Source organism: Ruditapes philippinarum, unplaced genomic scaffold (assembly GCF_026571515.1).
Source record: "Ruditapes philippinarum isolate M1 unplaced genomic scaffold, ASM2657151v2 ctg5325_1_1_1_1, whole genome shotgun sequence".
Taxonomy (NCBI): domain Eukaryota; kingdom Metazoa; phylum Mollusca; class Bivalvia; order Venerida; family Veneridae; genus Ruditapes; species Ruditapes philippinarum.
In genome coordinates this window covers 207355-218997 of record NW_026862198.1, presented here as the reverse complement: position 1 = coordinate 218997, position 11643 = coordinate 207355, and the positions used below count along the sequence as shown (strand labels likewise).

General features: G+C 31.8%; 1 protein-coding gene across 1 annotated transcript; it reads left to right on the top strand.

The window, feature by feature from the left end:
- Positions 1-6475: 6475 nt before the first annotated feature.
- LOC132718247 (uncharacterized) lies at positions 6476-11643 on the top strand. The gene is made up of 3 exons (XM_060701894.1): positions 6476-6572; positions 8302-8523; positions 10804-11643. Exons 1-3 carry the CDS (start codon positions 6476-6478, stop codon positions 11382-11384), a joined length of 900 nt encoding a protein of 299 aa, XP_060557877.1. The 3' UTR covers positions 11385-11643.

The following is an 11643-nucleotide window of genomic DNA, read 5'->3' as shown; positions in this document are numbered from 1 at the left end:
ACAAACAAAAGATATTAAATATTCTTTTGCAACTAAGTTTGGAATGTGAATATGATCTAGAAATATGATTAACAGTCACTCTGTATTAAAGACATTATAATCTTGTACGAGTGTAATCATAATGATTAAAAAATAATATAGGCTATCAGCTGTGTTCATCGGCTACTTTACACCGGTTGGAAGTTTTGATGCGTAGGAATTGACCACGAAGGCGTTAGTAGTATTGTTGCCTTAAAAAAGGTTTTGTAAACTATTTTATCGTAGGGAGAAAAAATAATATCTGCATATAAATGTAGTCCCTAACAAGTGTTTATTGGCAGTTTAACACCGGTTTTTTCCTCTTTGTGTATAGTGACAAAATCGCGAGGAGAGTTAGAATTGTAAATAATGAACGTTGAGGAAAGTCTTAATGTAAGATGGAGATGGACTGTGTATTTAAAAAAAAGAAGAAAAAATAACGAAAAAAAAACGTCAATATTAATGTTTTACATGACCTTATCATTTCTAGATATAATTGTTTTAATAGTGTCATATTCTATAGATTATTGAAATAATTGATTTCGAAGCTCGTATTTCAAAAAAAGTGTTACTATTTGAAAATCATTTATTGTATAGAAGAGAAGAAGGACAAAACCGTTCCATAAAAGTATCAAACAAATTATCACGATATTAGTAATTGAATACTTTTTTTCCTGTGCTCACTTATTTAATTGGTTTAGTTCTTATTTAGTTTTCATTTTTTTATATTGATTATCTTTAAATGACGTCGTTTATTTCCTTTGAGCTGAGCCCAAAACAATTATTGGTAATTGAAAATAAATATCGCATGACCAGCTAGAATATCAAATAATTATTTTTAAATTATTAAAAATTAATAAATTTTTAAATTTAAAATTAAATAAAAAAAATAAAATAATAGGTTTGTGTGAGAGATTAAAAATGTAAAAAAAAATTTGCATGGTCCAATTAAAGAAATAAAAAACTAGGTTCCTTAACAGAAAAAAGTAAACAATCAAAGGAAATTTAAGTTACCAATCACATTGCCAGAACGGAATCATTTTTAAAAACAAATAAATTTTAAGAGGAAAAAAAACATTAAAAATTTTTTTTTATAGTATAAGAATGGAATCATTTATGCCAGGAGTTTAATTTAAAAAAATTGAAACAACCAAAAAAATCTGAAATACCGGAGAAATTTGAAAAAAAATTAAAATTTTCAGATTAAAAATAACAAATTTCCTTTATTCAATCTTTTTTTCAACAATAAAAACATTCGAAAGAAAAATTATTTGATGGCGTATGCTAAAGTTACATAAACTGAAATCCAATGTACAGGGCGGTTCTCGGATGAACGGAACGAGGCTGTTGGGGTTGACTGGTTTCAAGTCGACAATGTTTGATCTTTGAAAATTATGTCTTTATACGAGTTTTGTAATATTTCCGACATTCTCGGCGATATTTTGAATCGGGGTGTGTCTACTTGAATGACCCCCAGATGAACATATTGAATCATACGTTCAACAGACCTTAAGAACTCAACTATTTCCTCAAGAGAATCTAAAAGAAGAGTTCAAATTATTTAATAGTTTTATAATACATTGTGTATAAAATGCGATTAATATTTAACTTTTATGTTAGGCCATAACTTTGTACTCGTTTAATTTAAGCTGCAATCTATTTAATTATCACTTCAATGTAAACAACAATTAATTGTATGCTCCAATCATTTCGACGAATGAAAAATTTCATGTTTCAATATCGTCCAAATAACTTAAGCAAATAACGACGCATGAGCCGTTTCAGAGATTAATTCTAGTCAGCATACTATCAGAAGATAAACAGAAAACAAATGTGATGAGTTTGCTGTCGTATTTAATTTAAATTAATTCAAACTTCTGGTCCATTATTCAACAACATTTTTATCTCATTTAGATAAGACTATGAAAATTGTAGATTCTTCTTAATCTGGTTTTGTTCTATATTCAGACATTGACAGAAAACTTTGTAAAGTTAAAAGCTAAAAAACTAGATTTGTCAGCGCAATTTCATGAATGGAAAATATAAGAAACAACCGTTAATAATAATATCTTCTTTTGCAGATGACAGCAAATATATATTTTTTGTATGCAAAATTACAGAAATAATAACACTTACCGCCAATCATAATAAATATCTCAATAAATGCATGCAGATAGATATATCTGTTTACATCAAAGTGAATATTCATATTATGTTTATATATCCCAATTTCATTACAATCGATCAGAAAGCGGATTATCTGATTAATGTAAATGATATTAGTATGGCCATACTTATTGCACTTATACATGTACACTTGAATGAACGCGTATTGCATTTGTACACATTAAAGGAACTCCACTGATGTCCAAAAAGTATAAAAACATAGAATTTGATTTTCAGACAAAGATCAACTGGGGCACTTGAAACAGAATGAAATGCTTTTGATAATTAGGAAAGATACTCGAAAAATCGTATTTTTGTGCAAGGCGGTGCAACGCTTTTCAATTTTTGGCCTTTCTCTCAGTAAGAATAGATTAATTGGATGATCTAAAGTTTTGCACACGTGTTATTAGTCTAGACCTACATCAAATTGAACATTAATATCGAACAATTATTTCCAGTCCCGTGATGTCAAAAATAAATAAATAAATAAGTCAGTGAGGAACCTTTATAACGGTTATCGCACGATACCTCATTGTCAAAGTCGGTGGTCCATACTATAAGAACTACCTACATGTTACCTTTACCAGGACAATATTTAAATCCTGAAGATTTGTTTATACGACCATATCAGATCTGAACAGCCCATTTAAATCCCTTTATTTTACCCTAAAAACAAAAAATGTACGTTGGTAAATACGGACCCATTCCAAACCTAGATATAGGGCAAAAATGACCACAGATGGAAATCAGTCTAATGATCAATGACATTGTCAAATTAGTCGGAAGTTGTTGTATAATTATATAATATATATTATAGCATAAAATCGGCTATTTTTCCCTCTTTTGCCCATGTTATAACGGGGCCAAAACCATGCGTTAACATAGTCACGCGCTCTTGTTATAGCCCGGTTTTATCTATCCGCAATACATAGAGGGCCCATTAAACAAACAAAAAATAACGATTTGGCCTGTTTGCCAGAATCATGCGCTCTTATTATATTGAAATTATTAATTCGAGGGCCTCAGTCGCATAACGGCGAGCAGCATTCAAGTAATTATGCCGGCAATACGGCGTATAGACATCGCCGCTTATCTTGGTTGTCGCCCTTTCTTAGAAACGGACAGTTGTCAGTGTAAACAAACATAATCTGTCATTCAGTTTAAAATCCCCAGATTAACTTACAAAAATGGAAAGCACAAAATGAATATAAGAAAACGTTGTTTTATTGACGTTTATATTTATATATAAATGTTCTGTGTGTTTCTTTGAGAGAATAATGTTTTATGCCTGATTTTTTTTTAACTTGCGTGCTTAAAAAAAACCGATTCTGAAATTGAATCTGATGTCACTGATCTTTTTCCTACCGCCAATCTGTAATCATTCTAGGAATTTCTGAGGCGCCTGTTTTGTCTTGAGTAGAGTAAGGTTATGTTTTTCTTAAGTTATTATATCTCCAAAGTTAAACTTTGTTAAATCAATTAAAATTTGAAATTTCGTTCGGTTCTCAAGTTGTTGGCCCCGGAAAAAATAAAACGCATACGTAAAACATGTAGAGTTGGATAAATACCGTTCAAGCACACGGATTTAATGTTTGTGATTTATATATAATATACATAATGAATCTGTTTTAAAATTTTATGCTATAATAGCGTCAACGCACGTTTATTTCGTGTTATAAAGTCTGCAGAGTCCCTCGGAACTGTTGGAGCCCTCGCCCTCCCGGGCTCGGGCACCAACCGTACCTCGGGACTCTGCAGACGTTATAACACGGAAAAACGTGCGTTAACCCTATAGTGGTAATGAAACGTCACTGCAGTGTGCGTTGCCATGTGTAGTTAGGAATTGAAAGTGACTTCGTCCTAACTAAATTGTAGTCTATGCTCTTGTGGTAATGGTTTGCAAAGAAAATGAACACAAAAATAGACCTAAAAATTTAAATAATTAAATTAAAATAAATAAATAATAATAAATAATAATAAATTGACATCGTCATTAAAGCTGTTAAGGAACCAATGATATTGACATGACTTGAAATAGAACAACAACAATAACGTATTCTGTTATACGAATAGTCCAAGATCTCAAATTGTACTACGCATAAGCAGACAAGACTTTTTATAGTGTACAATTTCAACGGTTACACAACAGCTTGGAAATTTCGATTAAATGACGACTTACACTTTATACTTCGGACCTCATTAGAGATGATATAGTGCATGTGTATCTCATCCATCAGGGATTGTGAAATCGAGAATTTAGACTGAGATGTGACTTATTTATTACAAAATATAGGACGAAAACTCACTAGACCTTTCCAATGACCTTAACAAATATTTGTGTTTACCTATCATTATGTTATGTGCTAATTGGTATTACTTTCTACATAATAATTGATATAACTGATACCGCAGCTCGGATATCAAAAATGGAGAATAGAATTATACCAAAGAAAGGAAGGTCATGCCCTTTCCATAAATGTTTTAAATGAATCACGGATATAAAGGTTATAAACACGTGTTTTGTTTGCTAATTCGTTTTAATTACCTTAGTTCACATGATCAAAGGTAGGTGGATTTCTATACTTTAATTGATTCTTGGACAAATACTGATGGAATCTGATAGTAATAATGTGGAAACAACAGGGCTTTTTGTCATGTACACTAGACCAAATCCCTAGGGAATTTGTACTCTTGTTTATTTACTTTTTTTTAAAATATCCAAATTGTGTATAAATTATTTGATACTTGTATTTGTGATGCATGTAGCTTGACTCTATATAACTGTATTCATATATGTTTTTTGCCAAATTGGTCTAAGACTTTCTGGATGAATGATACATGAACTTGTAAACTTGTGTTTAACGACTTCCTTCAAGTTTTTTTCATTTTCACCAACAATGCAAACAAAATCTTTGGATTCTGAACCCGCTCATCGAAAACAATGTGTATAGAATAAATTCGTTTTCATTTAACCACATATTACTTTAAATTAATATCATCAAAACATTGTCTGGCAACCAGTGATAGTCGTAATAAATTACATTGTTAATTGGCAAAACTTTCAGTGGCATTGGTCAAAATAAAAGCTACAAAGCTAAATGATATTATGTCCATTCAAACAAAATATTAAATTCCCGTACTCTTTTAATTTACGCAATGTAATTGTACACCCAAATTGAATGTGGCAAAATTGAATGTGGCAACATAAATATTTAGTAAATTTATTACAACAGTTATTACATTTGTTACAACAGTTTTATCACTACATTCATCAACTCAAAATTACTGACTGTTTTTTAAACTATTTATTGAATACATTTATGATTTCGATAACTATCGCAAGAACTTGTTATATAACCCCGTGTTTTCTTTAGAAATATATAGCGCTGATTTTGAGATTTTTAAGTGAGTAATTTTATTCACAATCTAAAATTCAAAGACAACCAATATTCAATTTTTGTTGCAATCATTCAAAATATTGTAAACAAAAACTGTGGCAGTTATTTAAAGATTAAGATTTTAAAGCGGGCGCCGAGATTTCCTTTCCGAAATAATAATATTAATTCTTTTCCGGTAAATTATAATAAGGTATTTTTCCATTAAAAAACATCTTTTTTACTACACTTGAAGCTTATGATATATTATCCTTAACTTTCATTGTACAGCAAACCTTTGAAAATTAATTGATTAATAAAGTATCTAAAGAGTGCACTGTTTTTTACCGGATTTGAGAGTGTTTGACGGAGAAAATTGATAAGCTTTTAAGCAAATATTTTGCTACTTCTACTTATTTTTTATTTTATTTTTAAGGTATTATTAGAAATATTTAGAAGTAATCTTTCATTTGATATCAAAATTATTAAAATTGATTGTGAAAAAAGAGTGCACGTTTTTTTCCTTCAGTTTTATTGAGAAAAATGGGAGAGGCGCCGGGTTTTATACCTGTCCGCGTCTGCAACTTAGACCATACCGACAATATGGCGACTCCCATTGAATCTGAAAATGGCTCAACAACAAAAAAGGTGAAAACAAGAGACGAGAATGATGACATTTTTATATCGTTTCTTAAAAATCATTTGCAAACATTAGAACATGCATTAGCATATATTCAAAGTAGCCTGTCTGGTTATGGAGTTGGAATTTTAAAGATAAAAAATTGCGATGCTTTAAGTTCCAACATTTTTTCTAGAGCAACTTGTGACTATGAATATCAGCTGCGTAAACCCGGCGAAGAATATTCTTCTGCACCGAAGGCTTTAAGATACGTGGTATTTTTCAAAATGGATTTAAAATGTTGGAGGATTACATCAAATCTCCAGAAGGAAAACCACCATCGAGAGGCTCAAGATTGGCGTTGGCAAAGTTGCTGAAGTTTTTGTCAGATAAAGGTATGGTAAAAAGGGGCATTGTGTCGTGATGTATATCACATCTAAATTGATAATGATTCACTGCAAAATTATTCACCTGGCTAATATGAAATTAGGTGCTACCTATGGCATGGAAAGCTCTTGTGATGTATGATTCAAGCATTACATGTTTAGTGTTCAACTTCATATAAACCAGACCTTTCTTTTACTTCGTAAATAAGTAAATGCAGGCATTTTGTACCTGAGGTCTTCCTCCACCAGTAAAGCGGGAACGTCGCCATATGACGTTTAATGTGTCGGTGTGACGTTAACCCCTATTGAACAAACAAACAAACATTCACTTCATACATGTTGTCTAAGAGCGCTACTGCCCTCGCGGGGCCGGTGGCTGTAACTGTTAGTGGCTGTTCATTTGGGAAAATCTTAAGGGCACATAATGCCTCAGAAATCCATATACAGTCGAACTTCGTTCCCTCGAACTCAAGGGTTCTGTGCATATTAGTTAGAGAGATTGGTAGTTCGAGCCAACCGTGGTTGAACTATTAAGTATTATCATGTAGGACATAGGCTTAAACGTTCTCCAGCTTACACCAGCTGAATGATAAATACGTCCGTATAATTGTTTGTTAGCACATCAGTTCAACGAATACGTCATTTCTTTTAAATATTAAGAATTATTATCCCAGTGTTTTCAAATGAGTATTAACGGTACACTGTGTTTTAATCTATATTCATGCATATTGTAAATGGTTGAGTTGGATTGGGCAATTTCCAATCTTTTTGAACAATATTCAAAATATATTTATATGTGTATTATGGGATAAAATGAATTTTAAATAATGAATTAATTAGATATCAAAAAAAAACACATTTAACAGCAGCATTTATTTGTAGTCATTTAATAAAATAAACACACATACAAATATCATTCTATAGATATTCACGTAACATGCACCACGGCTGTTATTAAAGCCGTCCGGATAAACATGAACTTTTGATTGACATGCACATTTCACTGATTTCATCTAAAGACGGCAAATAAACAATATTATCATAACAAACAAATCTGTTACAACACCTCTAAATTTGTATCAAATAACCTTTATTGCCTTTTTCATGATCACAAGGTGTTTAAAACATGTGTCGCCGGCTGTCATTACCAACAATTTTTGTTGTCTTTTTGTGTTTGACCGAAAAGGTGTGATTTTATATATTTCTGCCCAAGGGACAAGCGATCAGGTTCGATAATATCAGTGTTGGAGCGATCCGAGGTAGAACAATATATACTATATAGGAATTTTGCCGGGACTGGGCGATGAGTTCTAGCAAAGGGAGGTATTCAACCAATCCAAGTTGGAGCGAACAAAGTTTAACTGTTGTTTAATTCTTTTGAAATGTTAAACATGTGTTGAATAATGTTTTATTAATGGATTGTGTTAGATGTTTATTAACTAAAATAAAAAAAGTTTTTGAGAAATAAAAATGATAACATGTCTGAGGCATAATAGACCTATTTCGGAAGTAAGAATATTTTGGTTTTTCCCGGCTTATCCGTAGGTACAAACAAGCTTTTACTGTTACAGCTTCGAAAATAAGTGCAACAGGTTGACTAATCTATTGTGACAGGTAGTGTATTGTGAAGCTATACTGGTAAAAGTTTATTTGTACCTACGGATAAGCTGGGAAAAACCCACATTTGCCAGTTCCAGACAACATTTATTAGCCTTTAATTGTTCATCTGTGTTTTCAGGCTCGTCAGAGAAGGCACTTTATCAGGGCAGAAAAGATACCAGTGGAGCTGAATGGACTACAATTGTGGCACATTATCTGCTTTCAAAGCTTGCAGTTTGTTCCAAGTATACATTAGACAGTCACAGTTTTAGCAAAGGGAGGATTAAAGAGTTATGCTGTGGTTGTGGCTGCAAGGAAAGATTATCAGGAGATTATATTATATATGGGGATACATCTATAGGTAACTGGCAATATACTAACTTTTGATTGTAGGTCATTTAGAGGTTCCCAAGGTTCTACATTTGCATGAGTGATACCTAGGGAGGACTTTCAGGACCTACTTATTGTCTGTCAGCCATCCTTTTCTCCATATTTATGACCAATGCATAACTATTAACATGCACTGATGAAGAACCTAAAGTCTATCTGGTACCATTCTTTAATTACATGTATTTCCCTTTATTTAATTTCTTGAATTTTTTCTTTTGTATTTTTTCCAGAGCATACCTCTAAAACCATGCAAGTGACTGACAAAAAGCTTTAAATTATACCCAGTATATGCAAATCGCATGTAAGAGAAGTACAGTGGCAAAGAACTATTACTCTGCCTTGTCAGTCCCTGACTGGTTTAACCAGAGGTGACTTTAGGTTTACCCCTTGTCCGTCTGTTCATCAGTCCACATTTAAATCCCGTGTTAACACAAAAAAAACTGAACATTTTTTTTACGAAACTTGAAATATGTGTAGATGGCAGTCTGGAGATTATGATTGTCTTTTTCTTTGTCTTCCTATGTTAAAAATTCTGTTGCTATGACAACAAATAGACTTAAAATATTGCAAATATAACACAAAAACTTGATCTGTTGATAACACAAAAAATACTGAAAATATTTTTATGCAACTTGAAATATGGATAGATGGTAGTCGAGAGATTATGTACATCTTTTTCTTCTTCCAATTCTGAAACATTTGGTTGCTAGCCTATGGCAACAAATAGACTTAAAATATAGCAAAAATAACAATATTTATGATAACTCAAAAAGAACTGAAAATATATATTTATAAAACTTGAAATATGGATAGATGGTACGCTGCATAAAGATTATGCGCATCGTTTTAGGCTGGACTCTAGGTAGTATATTGAGAGTTGTCCTACTCAACTTGTGTTGGCAACCGAGTCCAGTTTTCTGATAAAAGTTTTTATGCAGTAAATTTTTTTTTCTCTATAACTTCTTTATTAATTAAGGTATTTACTTCAAACCTGAAATATATGTTCCTGATCATCAACCATATCATGTGTGACAAGGTTCCTAACTCTAGCACCAAAATTATCAGAGTTACCCCCCTTGAACTTAGAATTTTCATGAAAAACATGTAATTTTGGTTTTTAAAATGTCTTTCTTCTATCTACTTCAAACTTCAAGTTTATGTTCCTTATTATCACTAAAATCATTTGTGAGAAGGTTCATTACTCTAGCTTGACTATTTTCAGAATTATGTCCCCCTTTAACTTAGATTTTTTTCTATAAATTAGTATCTTTTACCAAAACTTCAATTCTTTAAGGATTAACAACTTCAAATCTCACACTCCTGCATCATAATAATGTGATAAGATTTATAAATAGCATCCTTATTTCCAGAAATATCTTACACTTTAAATGATCCTTATTTTTTATAACTTTCTTATTTCTTCATTTCTTTATTTTTAAATTTCAAATATACATGTATTATTCATTATCAAGACCTTCATCGTTTGTGATAAAATTATTGTCTAGCACCTGGGTTTCCATGATTATTTTCATTTTGAACTTCAAATGTATTTGAAAATTGTTATTTTTCTCTTTTTCAATATTTTTTTCTTTGTTTCTATAAATGGTATCTACTTTAGACTTAATTTAATTGTACATGTACTTTGTCATCACTCACATCATGTATGACAATGTTCATAAGTCTGGCATCTTTATAGCAAGAGTTATCTCTTCTTTAGTTTAAGGATTTTGCTTTTAAAAATGTTATATTCTGGTTATAACCAGGAATATTTAAAGATTTAGCCTTTGTTAGTCTAAGATCACTTGTAAAGAACTTGGAAGTCTTCCAACAAAAAAGGAAAAGTTTAAAATATTAGTTATACATAATATTCATCCTGAGAAAACTGGGTTTTTTTTATTATCTGTTGTATAAACAGGATTTCATTATTAGGCGACAGGGAAACTTAACACATTACTATGAATGTGATACAGAAACAGACATTTACTAAGAACTCAAAATATTTAAGTTTGTTCATGTCTTCCACAGTGGTATAATTAAATGGCCATGGCGCTTCAGAATGTTGCTGGGGGACTTTTGTATTGCTTGTAATAATGTAAGGCTGGGGGGGGGGGGGGAGCGGGGCAGTCTACCCTGTCTGTATGAGTGTATGCATGCCTTAAACTTGTGAAATAAGAAAAGAGACTCCTTGGAAATATTTTTTGAGATTATTTAAAATGTTCCTTGTTTGTAAAAGTTTTATTTTATTCTTCAGGTGTTCCATCTTACTGGCATGGACGAGTTGACATTCGGATGGATGTTGCCGTGACTGTGGCCACTGAAGATCCTGACTCACAAGGTGCAGAAAATAGTTCTTTTTCTGTTGATGTGGAATCTCCATCTGAGAGGATGATGATGTGCAAGGAACAAATAAGGGCCAGAACAATAGTGTTTTCATTTTTGCAACAGAAGAACCAGCCTGATCTGAACAATTTTCTAATTCCCACCATTGCAATGTCTAAATCCAAGGTTGCAGTTTATTTATATGACTCTGAGAATGATATATTTCTTGAAACCCCTTGTCTTGATCTCTTCCTAGGAGATGAATTTTTAAAGGTAGAAACAATAATCACTCTTTGGTTGGTTTTGAACTTTAAATACTGCTGTTCGGGCGTTCCAGATGAGATCTTGGAACTTGGTTTTACGGCAGATTTCTTCAAGCACACTGGTCCTCATTTGGAAAAGTATATTGCTAATGTGAATGCGCCTTGTAATTATCAACCTGAAGACAAATGGCTTGCACTTAGTGTTCTAAAAGACGTCAAACATAAAGTGCAAGGCATTAACAACATATAAGCCTTCATAATAACAGAAAGTGGAAGATATGAATTGTAAATTTCCTTACTGATCTGGAGAAAAGTTACAAAAAGAATAATGCATTCCCATAATTATGTGAGCTAGAAAAACACGAAAAATGAATTACCGACACACTAAAAACTAAAAACTATAGAGTGACTTGATTGTATAAAAGTATTTAAATGTAAAAAGTTACATGAAATTAGCAAAATATAACAACTGATGAACAAAAGTTATAAGAAAAAGGAATGTGTATATA

Coding starts and splice junctions, on each gene's coding strand:
- LOC132718247 (XM_060701894.1), top strand. CDS start 6,476: ATGTTGGAGGATTACATCAAATCTCCAGAAGGAAAACCACCATCGAGA. Junction 6,573..8,301: donor GAAGTTTTTGTCAGATAAAG/GTATGGTAAAAA, acceptor CTGTGTTTTCAG/GCTCGTCAGAGAAGGCACTT. Junction 8,524..10,803: donor ATATGGGGATACATCTATAG/GTAACTGGCAAT, acceptor TTTATTCTTCAG/GTGTTCCATCTTACTGGCAT.